Below are 11,682 nucleotides of genomic sequence, written 5' to 3' on the forward strand. Positions count from 1 at the left end.
AGCGGGTACGGGTAGGTGTAGTCATGTTTGGGCAGCTCACTCTTGGTGAAGTGTATGTAGGCGTCAGGGTTGTCGGGCTGAGCGAGTTTGTCTCGCGTGGAGTTGGCGTGACGGTAGTCCTCGTAGCCGGTCAGCCAGGTTCGCTCGCGGGGGTTGATGCGCACAATCTCCTCCTCGTCCACCTGGAAGCTGACGTGACGAGGAAACATGTGCACCGTCTGCAGAGACACAGAGAGACGGAGACCCTTTAAAAAGTTAGTCCTCCTGTGGGACTACGAGTCACCACAGCACGATGATGACCCCTTGGGGTGGTAGTCGTCATGGTGATACAGTCCACTTCACAGGTAAATCTCCACCTATCAACATGTGGTTTGGCAGATTTACAGTGTTTCAGATTCTGAGACTCTTGGCACGGTTTCACTCTTAAAGCATGGATCTGGATCTAATCATTAGCACGAGCTAATCATCCTGTCCGTACTGTACATCAGCTGATCCCTGTGTAGAACCACCGCTCTGTAAAACTACACACATTCCACATCTGACTGATGACGTGTTGGACTGTGGTCGTGTAGGACGGGACGAACAGAGGGAACGACTCCAGCCACCAGCGGCTCGCTCACATAACGTGAATATTACAGTCAGACTTTAACGATCTGAAAATGAGATGTTGAAAAGCGGATGGTTCATTTAACACGGACATTAAGTCTAATGAGATCCAGATCCTTTACCTCACTGAGCCTGATTTCAATTTAATCCAAACTGGCAAAAAAAACCCTGAGGCATTATGGGTTAAAGAGGTTAAAGATGCAAATCTGGACCACGTCAGGTCCCATCAATCCCAGCTGTAGGTCCCACCCTGACTCTTCTCACCTGGTCCAGGAAGTAGTGATCAGAGGGCCGGTGCTGCTCATAGAAATGTCCCAGGATGCAGTGGTGCCGGCGGGGCTCGCAGAAGTTGGGCGGGGCTAACGCGTGCATCGCTGGCTCTCTCCTCTGGGACGAGTTGGATGAGCTGTCGGTGGCGGTCTGGAGGAAGAGGAAAGAGAAGAGGTGATCACAGGTCATGTGATCGTGAGCTCAAACATGCTGCACCTCAGGCCACACCCCAATCAGTGATGTCACAGCAGGTGTTTTCAATCAGCAAGTAAAAGTCCTGCTTTTAAAATCCTACTGAAGTGAAAGTATTAACAGCTTTTAGTTCATGTTCATTCATTCATTCATTCAGTTGAATGACAGAAAACCACTGATTCACCAAACACGAGGAGAACGTGTCTGATCTCAGTTCCTTTCTGGACCCACCTGAGCTGCACTGCAGCACGTTCTGACCCTGCGCCAGGTTTCTGTGTGTAGTTACACAGGAAAAAATCAAAGACCTGAGAACCGCAGCAGCGTGGCTGAGCCGCCTCTGAAGTCTCCGTGTTAAATGAATCCCAGCCCGGCCGCGCCGCCCATGGCCCTGCGGTGGGTTACGTCATCCTCGGCGTCGACATGGGCCGCCGCTTTCATGTGGGGCTTCGAGTTCAGTGAGCTCACTCAGATCACACAGGACGAATGGACCAGAACACTGAGCAGCTGGAGTTTCTCCAGTTGTACAAGGTGAAGACGCGGGAAAAGGCCGTCATCTGATTCTCTAAAGCTGCGTCTCCGTTTCATCTGTAAATATCAACATGAAGACGACTCATCCGTCTTTACGTGTCAGGTCCTCTGCTGTCTTTGTAAGCTGCTGATTGGTTAAAGGTTCCCTGTGATGCTTCAGTGTCGGCGGATTTAGTTGCTGAATATATTTCCCGCCTCAGTGGATTTACAGAGCGGTTTGAAAAATGTTTTGGAGCTGCCACTGTTTACATCAGCCTGCAGTTTCTTCTTCGTCTCTTTTCAGATGGTCCACCTGTGAACGGGTGGTCCACCTGTTCATCCTTTCATTTTAAAACATTTTGTAAAACTGTGCAAAAAGTCAACCGTCACCCAGGACACAGTATGTGTGTGTTCCAGATCTCAGTCACTCAGAGGAGTCCACAGCAGAGGAAGCACTGCATCATGACGGAGTGGGGAGACATCCGTCCTCTTCCTGAGGGAACGAGGCCGGCTACGTAAACCGGCAGCTCACTGGCAGATTACTGACAGGTCCCACTGTCCTGTCCAGCACTGGACATCCTGAGGAAACCATACGCAGAGAACAGAAACTGGTGCACACGCTATGTTCCCAGAGTCCCTGCTGGACACGGACAGATCATAAAGTACATTTACTCAACTGCTAAACTTCAGAACAACTTGGAGCTACTTGTACTTGAGTATTTTCATTTTCTGCTTCTTGATGCTTCTGCTCCACCACGCTGACGAGCAGCTGAATCTACCAGAGACTTTAAAATGCGAAAAGTTCTTCTGTCCTGTTTTCAGGTGTCTGTTAGTCATTAGAGACACTGAACCTCTCAGACAGTTTCATTTAAATATCTGTTTGAGGCCAAAGAAGAAAAGTGATCCGATGTTTACTAAAACATCAAAGATCGGAGAAAAGTCCTGAAACTGAAAACAGATCAGTGAATCAGAGCTTTGTTTTTTCTGCATCTTACGACCCCTCAAGTGTATCTGCTGACTCTGTGGAGGGGCCCGACCCCCAGGTTGGGAACCAATGGACTAAACTATCCACTTGTATTTAAAGTAGCTGAACCAGCTCCACCTGGAGCAGGTGCTGAAGCTGGGATGATCCAGGATCAGTGATCTGATCAGAGATCCGTCACAGCTGATGCTTTACCCACATGGTGTGTGTGTGTGTGTGTGTGTGTGTGTGTGTGTGTGTGTGTGTGTGTGTGTGTGTGTGTGTGTGAGAGAGAGAGTGTGTGTTTCTGGCTGAAACCCAAACCCCAAACAGAACAGTGACATGTGTCTGGTCATACTCACCACAGGATGCCCGACCCCTCCCATCCCTCATACTTCCTGTCTGATACCCCCCACCACACACACACACACACACACACATGCACGCACACACACACATGCACACACACGCACACACACGCACACACACACACACACACACACACAGGTCCTATCACAGAGAGTCATCGTTACAAACAGAAGCAGTGTCTCTGTCTCTAAATAAAATCAGCTCGTCCAACAAACGTCCTGATGTTGCTGTAAATGAAGGGTGGAGTTGTTCAGTTGGATCAATGATCAATGATCAATAACCTTCATGTGTAAATCTTCCCAGACATTCACTCAGACACTGAACGGATCCTGGAAGAGTTTCTCACCGTGAAGACGTCATCGTCTCCAAGCTCCGCCTCGTTCTGCAGCGTGGAAGAGGACGTGGTCGAGCCTGGGGACAGACAGCGGGATCAGTACGAGGCTCGCTTCATCTGCTGCTTTTACCGATGCTCAGTTTAAGCTGTTAAAGGACGCGTCCGCGAGTTTTTGAGACAGGTAGACTTTGCTGTAATCATTCCTCCTGCTCAGACTGGACTGGACAACTGGATGGACAAAATCCACTGTCCTCAGTCCCAGTAAAAATGTTTTCCAAAGTTTTTGACGGTAGCATGAGGCTTCAGCAGCCTGAGTCAGACAGACCAAGTGGACGTGGACAGTGGACGGACAGTAATGTTGAATCCCTGATCACTGAGCAGTACAAAGGATCTGTTCATGTCCAACTAACAGGACGAACGATCACAGCAGGACAAACCTGTTCACACAGACAGTGACGGCACTAAACTAAAGACAGGCTGCAGTAAGTTCAGGACTGCAATCGACCAATCAGAGCCCAGCATGAAGTGATGCGGGACGCGGCTTTATCTTTGTGGCTAAGCACCACGTTTGTGAGGTTTGGTTTATATTCACTTTCTGTTGTGTAATAATCCACTGAGTCACTGACTGGGAGCAGTTTGGATAATCACAGCAGCTTTATGTTTGGTGTACAGCTCTAAATACTACAATACCCATGGGCCACTGCTGCCGTGGGTCAGGAGCCAATCAGAAGCCTTCTGAGATCTGACTGTGGCTCACGCTGCAGGTCTTCGTTAGCTTTGACTTACGGTTAGAGACGAACCTGACAGAATTTAAAGCTCTGTGATTGGACGTTTCTCCCTGAAATGCATGTTGGGGGTTGTAGTTACCTTCTTTGCTTCAGTTTTAATTTCCAGTCACCATTTACCTTTGACTTTCATCAAAGGACTGTTACAGAGAATTATAGAATATTATAAAATATTGGCTGATGGAGATAAAGCAGCAGGTGCAGCTGATTCTCAGTCGCTGTCATTAAACCACAGAAGAAGAAGAAGAGCTGAGAACATGATGGAGAACGTGATGGAATCTGACTGTTCTGTTAGTCTGATGTGTTGATGTGAGGAAGGTTCAGTCTGACGGAGACGCACAGACAGACTCAGGTTTGTGTCCAGAGGGACGAGCTTTGATAAGTGAACCTCTAAACCGCAGAGACAGGAAGCAGGAAGTTGGTTTACTGGACACAGGTTTCACGTACCTTCTGTCAGGTCCTCCAGCGCCTTCCTCACCCCGCGGTCGAAAGCTCGGGCGTCGGCCGGGCTCTGGAAGGTCAGGCCACATTTTTTGTTGTCCACCTTCCAGTGGTGGAACGTGGGCGTGGCCTTCGTGTAGACCAGATCCTTCTTTAAAAAACACTCCAGAATCACCTGTAAAAAGAAAAAGCACATCAGTCGAACCAGGCCGGCGAGACGGAGAAGATTCATAATTCATATCAGAATTCTCATCATTAAACACAGTTCTGTGATGGGATGTGAAATCAGTCTGCAGGAGGAGGTGAACCGTGCCACCGGCCCGACCTGCTTGTCTTTGAGCCGTTCTCCGTGGATGAGGAAAGTGTTGCGTCCCAGCAGCTCGGTCGGCAGCAGCCTGCACACCCCCACTCTGCTCAGGCAGCCGTCCTGCGCCAACCAGCCGCCGCTCGAATCGTCCCTGGTCATCACCACCGCTTTGACACGCACAATGTAGCTGTCACTGAGACACACAGAGCATCGGTTAGCGTGGAGACGGCGGCGATTCGTTTGGATTCAAAGTGGTGGAAAGTGAAAATGACTTCGAGCTTCAAGCCCAAGGCCCCCCCCAACGCACACACACACACCACACACACACACACACACACACACACACACACACACACACACACATAAACACCACACACACACACACACACACACACACACACACACACACACATAAACACCACACACCACACACACACACAAACACCACACACACACACACACACACCACACACACACACACACACATAAACACCACACACACCACACACACACACACACACACACACACACACACACAAACACCACACACACACACACACACACACCACACACACACACACACACACACACACACACACACACACACATAAACACCACACACACACACACCACACACACACACACACATAAACACCACACACACCACACACACACACACACACACACACACACACAAACACCACACACACACACACACCACACACACACACACACACACACACCACACACACACACACACACACACATAAACACCACACACACACACACACACACCACACGCACACACACACACACAAACACCACACACACACACACACACACAAACACCACACACACACACACACAAACACCACACACCACACACACACACACACACACACAAACACCACACACAGACACACACACACACCACACACATACACACACACACACCACACACACACACACACACACACACACACACACACAAACACCACACACACACACCACACACACACACACACACAAACACCACACACACACACCACACACACACCACACACATACACACACACACCCCTGCTCCCCACCGTGTGATTCACTCTGCCTGTCACACAGATGTGCTTATGTGTGTGTCTGTATGTGTGTGTGTGTCACTGCATGCTGTCGGCAAATGCAGTGATGACTCATGCCACACACACACACACACACACACACACACACACACAGGAGGGACTGCACTCTGTAAAATGAGAGATCCTCCATTTGCAAACAGACACTTTGATTTATAAAATGACTGATGGAGGTTTCACTGGCCTGGGGTCAGTCTGTTGGTCTCTAACACTTCGGACCAGACTCAGATCATCTCTGCTGTTTTTGCAGCTTCGTCCATCATCGTCCTGTTATGTTCATGTTCATGTTCATGTTTCCATGACGCTGATCCATGGAGGTCAATTTGAACTTAAAGTTTGGTGAGTTTGTGGTGGAACAAGTAAAACTTCATGAACCGACACAGAGCAGGAAAACTCAGGAATAAAGACAAAGATCTGGACACAGTGGACAGTTTTCAGACCTGGTCAGGTGACTGGTCAGTAGCAGCTCACAGCTACAGCTAGCACCTGTGCACCTGTGCTAAGCATGGACAACAACATCACGCCACTGTTCACATAAAAAAACCAGAAGTACCACATGGCGGTGGCATGCCTGCAGCTGGGTGCCTGTTTGTAGCAGGTGTCTTGTCACAGTGGCCTTGACCTTTGACCTCTGACCTCCAAAGTCTACTCAGCTCATTCTTGAGGCACAGTTAACATTTGTGCAAAGCCGTCCCTCTGACGGTTCTTATGATATCACATTACCATGAAAAACATAAATATGGTCATAGTGACCCTGCCCTTTGACCTCCAAATAAGATACTGCGCTTTCCGGGACGGACAGATGGACAGACAACCCGTAAACATAATGCTGCTTTCTTTCAATGTGTTTTTTTTATTTTGTCTGTTTGCGTTCTCTCAGCTCGCTCACCTGTGGACAGGTGCCAACAGAAACGATCCCTCACTGGCTTCCCACCACGAACACGAGCCTGGGTCTGTGCTGTGGTGGACTGGGACTTTACCTCTGCACCACCAGTGAAGAACCACAAACAAGTAAACAACAACATCTGAAATTTAAAAAGTCTGAAAACACGTTGCAGCTGAAGCTGAACCAGGATCAGCTGCTGCTTCACTGCTGAGAAACAAACTGAGCCGAGTCCGAGACACACACACACACACACACACACACAGCGTCGACCCTCTGCTGTTCCACAGCTTTCTGTCAGCGGATGTGTGAAACGTGAGCAGTGTCGATGTGCAGCCGCACGGTCGACCCTAAAGGAAATCCATCTTCCATTAGTCGTGTCACGTTGTCGGTCAGACACTGTCCATCGCCGGACGCTGCGACCGTCACACCAACATTCGCCTCCTGCTGTGTGTGGAGGAGGGCGGAGCTCAGCATGCAGGTATGATTCATGCTGAATTACCTGCTGCTGAGTTTGTAGCTTAAGTTCAGTGTCTCACAAACATGAAAACTGAAGCCACGTTTCCTCCTCTGCTGAACGCCTGCTCCACATGTCAGTGAACAGCTGCTTCTGAGCCACACTGAGGGCAGCCTGGTCTGAGTGCGTGAAGCGTGGGTCTGACATGTGACCGTTATCACGCCTCACACATGACGCTGATCAGGGATGGTTTCACACATGTGCCCAGAGCATCAGAGTTTCTGGGTGTTCATCTGATGCTGAGCCTGCAGATCAGTGGTCAGACGAATCATCCCGGAGTTTCCTGCTGCTCTCTGTCAGTCAGGTTCTCCTGGATCTGAGGCCTCGTCAGTCTCTGTGAAGCTGCTACCTGACGTCACATCTCAGTATCGTCCTACAGCTCTCTGCAAATTTAATGAACTGAGTTTACATCAAAGTTTTCAGCCTTGGCGACAATCAACTGCATCGTTCCTCCAGAAACAGGACAGATTTGTAATTATGTTTGTATGGAGACAATAAGTCTAAGATCCAGTGTAATGTGTGGAGCTGAGGCTGAAAGGCAGATTTCACTGCATTCTTACTGGGAAACAATGAAACTTGTTGCCTTACAGCAGGATAAACGTGTGACGTGCTGACGACCACGTGTCAGGACGTGTACGACCACAGGAATCAGCTCAGATGGAGGTCAGCCCGGATAGAACATCAATGCTGTCCTCTGGGGGGGGGGGGGGGGCACTGCTGCCTGCTGACCTTTCCTCAATGTCATTATCACCCCCCCCCAACGTTGGCTGGTTTGGGGGAATCGTTTTGCCTGATCAACAGAAAACACCCCCACAAACACACTTCAGTCCCAGTCCAGTGGAAACCAGCAGTCCAAACCAGAGAACCCACCGACTGCTCTCAGAACAGCTACAGAACCTTCTGTTCTCAAACACGACTCGTGTTCCTGAAGCACGTCCACCATCTTGGTTTATTAGCATGCTAACATATGCTAATGAGCAGTGCACATGGTGTACAGCTGAGGCTGATGGGAACAGCATGAGTTCTGCGGGGGTTTGGTTATAAATCAAAGGATGAGACAAATGAAAATGATGTTCCGATGAGACAGAGGGTTTTCTTCTTCACTGGTGTCACACACACTTTTTCCTGTCACCTGCATGATTTTGGTTTGTGTGATGTTTTTTCTCCTAATCTTTATTCACCTACAACATGTCGAGCAGATGTTCAGATGTTCTGATTGGGTTAGAGTGAGGGTCGCAGCTTTCACGCTGTTAGACTCTGAGTCTCTGACACCGTCTCAGTTTTCCTGCAGGTTGTCCCTGAGGCTGAAGCTCTAAGTCATCCATCGGTGGACGCGTCTCACAGTGACACCTGGGACCAACAGATTTTACCACGTTCCTCTCACACATGTCAACTCATGTTGTGCTGTGTTCTTCCTGACATCAACATCAGTCTGACTTTATCTCATTGTTTGGAAATCAGCAGGTCAGTGTTACGTACGGTAACCACAGGATATGATGCAACATCTATTCTTAACTGTAACTAACAATAGGACAGGACGTTCATGCACTGCGCTTATTTTAAGGCTTGTTTTCATTGCTTCTGAATTCAACATTTCATTTATAACAGATGTTTGAAAACAGGCGTCGCTTCCAGATAAAACCTCAAACCGACATTTTGGTAGTTAAAGCTGGAGAGTTGTAGCTAACGCTCGCGTCTGCTGCTCAGAGCTAACGTGCAGCTTTGGCTTTGCTGTAGAATGAATGTTATCTTCCAATACAATATAATGGCATAAGCAGCAGTGATGATGATGACATGTTCTGCTGAGGAGCAGCTGTGTTAGCGTTAGCATTATCAGCCAAAATGCAGTAAAAACACGTGGGCCTCATACACATGCAGCCTCAGTGGCCCCTCCCCCCATTAATGCATCCAGTGTTGTGCCTGTAAAAAAAAAAGTGAAGTAAACATGCAAATAAACAAAAAACTTTCCTCTAACTGTAAACTGCTGTAAATAAGTTTGGGTCAAACCTTTCTGAGCTCAGCAACATGATGAACCTGCAGCTGATTCACTCACTGCCTCATTAATCAGCAAGACATCTATTAGTAACACAGCTGACTATTAGAACATTAGTCAGCTGTGTTAACCAAGATTAAACCCAGATTAAACCCAGATTAAACCTAAATTAAACCGAGTTTAAACACTGTTACTGTGTGCACCTTTCACAGAGGCAGGATCTGATGCCACACACCAGTAAGAGACCAGTGGACCGTGGCATCTGCCAGTGAAGCACCAGTGACACACCACCAGTCAGACTCGGCACATGACACTGCAGAGCGGCATACAGTGGCACCAGCTGCTTGTCGACCCTCAGACTGAACCTGGAGACAGATGCAACCCTGTGATGATGAGTCACAACCTGCTGCAGCCTCAGCTCACAGGGTGAGGAGGCAGGAAGCCTGAGCTCCACTGCTCTGCACCGGAGGAGGAACATGTTTAGTGAATGAAAGATAAAGACATGGTGGATGTTGCATGTTGGAACCTCCTCTGTCTGCTCGGTCCTGTCCATCATGATGCCCCCCCCCCACCCCACCTCCTGTACTATGACGACTGTACCACATCTGCAGGAGGCTGCACGTCTCCTTCCTGTGAAATCTGTCCGACCTCAGACAACCTCTCCATCCCCCTTCTCCTTCTCCCGAGAGGCCGTTGGGAAAAGGAGAAGGACGATGAGGAGGAGGAGGAGGAGGAGGAGGAGGGCCCCGGGAGGGGGGGGGTGATGCCCCCCCCCCCCATCACTTGAGCCCATAACAACATATCAGCAAATCCTCTCCATGTCATCAGTGCATGTCAGGACGCATCCGGTCAGAATAACAGCAGTGATAACGATGAGGTTATTGATTGATCATTGTGAATGGTGGGGGGGGGGGGGGGGGGGGGGGTACTCACTCGTCTGGGCGCGTGTCCTCGCTCATTTTTTCCCCTTTCACCTCCGGTAATAATAAACTCCCGCCGCGGCGGCACAGCGCGGTGTCTTCATGTTTCCTCGCCCTTCAGCGGCAGCGGCAGACGCGGTGTCTGCTCCGGTTCTCTCCCGCTCTCCGCTCGGTTCTTTAATCCCGCTGTGTGATCTCGGATAACCGTCTCTCTCCTCCTCCTCCTCCTCCTCCACCTCCTCCTACTTCTTCTCCTTTCACTCCTCAGTCACTGGAGCGCATCAGAAGAGGCGCATCCGATCTCCTCCTCCTTCTCTACCTCCTCCTCCTACGCCTCTCTTCCTCTTCTTCCGCCTCTTCTACCTCCTCCCCCGCCGGATCGGGCTGGAATGCGGTGACCGAAAATGGTGCGGTGGTGTCGGTGAGGATGGCCCCTGACGAGCCCCATGTCCTCCTTGCTCCATGTTGGATTCAGTGAGCGCAGACAGTGCAGAGCGGGCGGGCTGTGGGGAGGGAGGGGGGGCTTACGTCAGACCCGAAGGACTGCAGAGTCACGTGCTATTACCATATAATAATAATAATAATAATAATAATAATAATAATAAAAACAATAATAAATAACTAAAAGTTGTAGCAGTAGTAATACTTGCAGTATTAGAAGCTGGAGCTGTGGTTGTAGTAGTACTGTGGTACTGCAGTGTAACAGGTATAGCAGCAGTGCTGTGGTGGTGGTGGTTGTAACAGGAGAACAGTTGTAGTAATGTGCTGTAATAGAAGCAGCACCGGCGCAGGTGTAATGTTTGACAGAAGCTAAATTAGCTCCACCTGAGCTCAGCACTGACAGGAAGCTCGTGCTGTAACAGGTGCTTTTCCTTCATACCGCAGAACGCGCTGCAGCCTGAGCTTCTTCCAGCTGAGGCAGCAGCAGAGCCTGGACTCTGGTCTCCTTTCTGAGCTTCGGTGTTTCACTGACACCTGCTGGCCAGGTCATGTTACTGCACACGTGTCTTCACATCTGCTCCACATCTGTCTAAATACAATGATCTGCAGAGTCTGGTGTTTGGTGACATGAGTCTCTGTGTGTTTGATGTTTTAACTGTGTCCGATGAGTCAGAAACAAACTGAGGTGATGAAACGCAGGCAGGGACCAGGGTCCATAGAGCTTCAGCTTCGTGTCCTGTGAAGACGCTCAGGTTAGAAAGTGTTAATGAAACGTTAAAGGGAAAATCAGTCGTTTCTCTCTGACTCTAACTTTTTCAGAGAAAATCACGTGTTCTTGTTTCATTTCAGTGTTTTCTTCCTTTTCCTGTAAATCTGATGGCGTGGACGCTCTGTGTCCACTGCCAGGCCTTTACTCTGCCGGAGGACTCTGTCCTCTCATCAGAACTGCTCCTCTGAGCCGTGCATTAGTCAAACACGGACTCCGTGCATGTTTGTACTCTTATTATGAAAGATTACTTTTTT

The 11,682-nt window shown here is 49.2% G+C and overlaps 1 protein-coding gene across 1 annotated transcript in view; it reads right to left on the minus strand.

The window, feature by feature from the left end:
- spred2a (sprouty related EVH1 domain containing 2a) overlaps positions 1–10,582 on the minus strand; it is an 11,363-nt gene extending 781 nt beyond the window's left edge. The window contains exons 1-6 of the mRNA XM_041035436.1: positions 10,232–10,582; positions 4,791–4,965; positions 4,472–4,640; positions 3,252–3,316; positions 871–1,026; positions 1–218 (exon numbers count right to left, since the gene is read on the minus strand). The exon at positions 1–218 is cut by the window's left edge and continues 781 nt beyond it. Of these exons, the coding sequence (XP_040891370.1) occupies positions 1–218; positions 871–1,026; positions 3,252–3,316; positions 4,472–4,640; positions 4,791–4,965; positions 10,232–10,257 (809 nt within the window). The 5' untranslated portion in view covers positions 10,258–10,582. The remainder of the gene's footprint in view (positions 219–870; positions 1,027–3,251; positions 3,317–4,471; positions 4,641–4,790; positions 4,966–10,231) is intronic.
- Positions 10,583–11,682: the final 1,100 nt, after the last annotated feature.

The sequence above is a fragment of the Toxotes jaculatrix genome, chromosome 4 (genome assembly GCF_017976425.1).
Source record: "Toxotes jaculatrix isolate fToxJac2 chromosome 4, fToxJac2.pri, whole genome shotgun sequence".
Taxonomy (NCBI): domain Eukaryota; kingdom Metazoa; phylum Chordata; class Actinopteri; family Toxotidae; genus Toxotes; species Toxotes jaculatrix.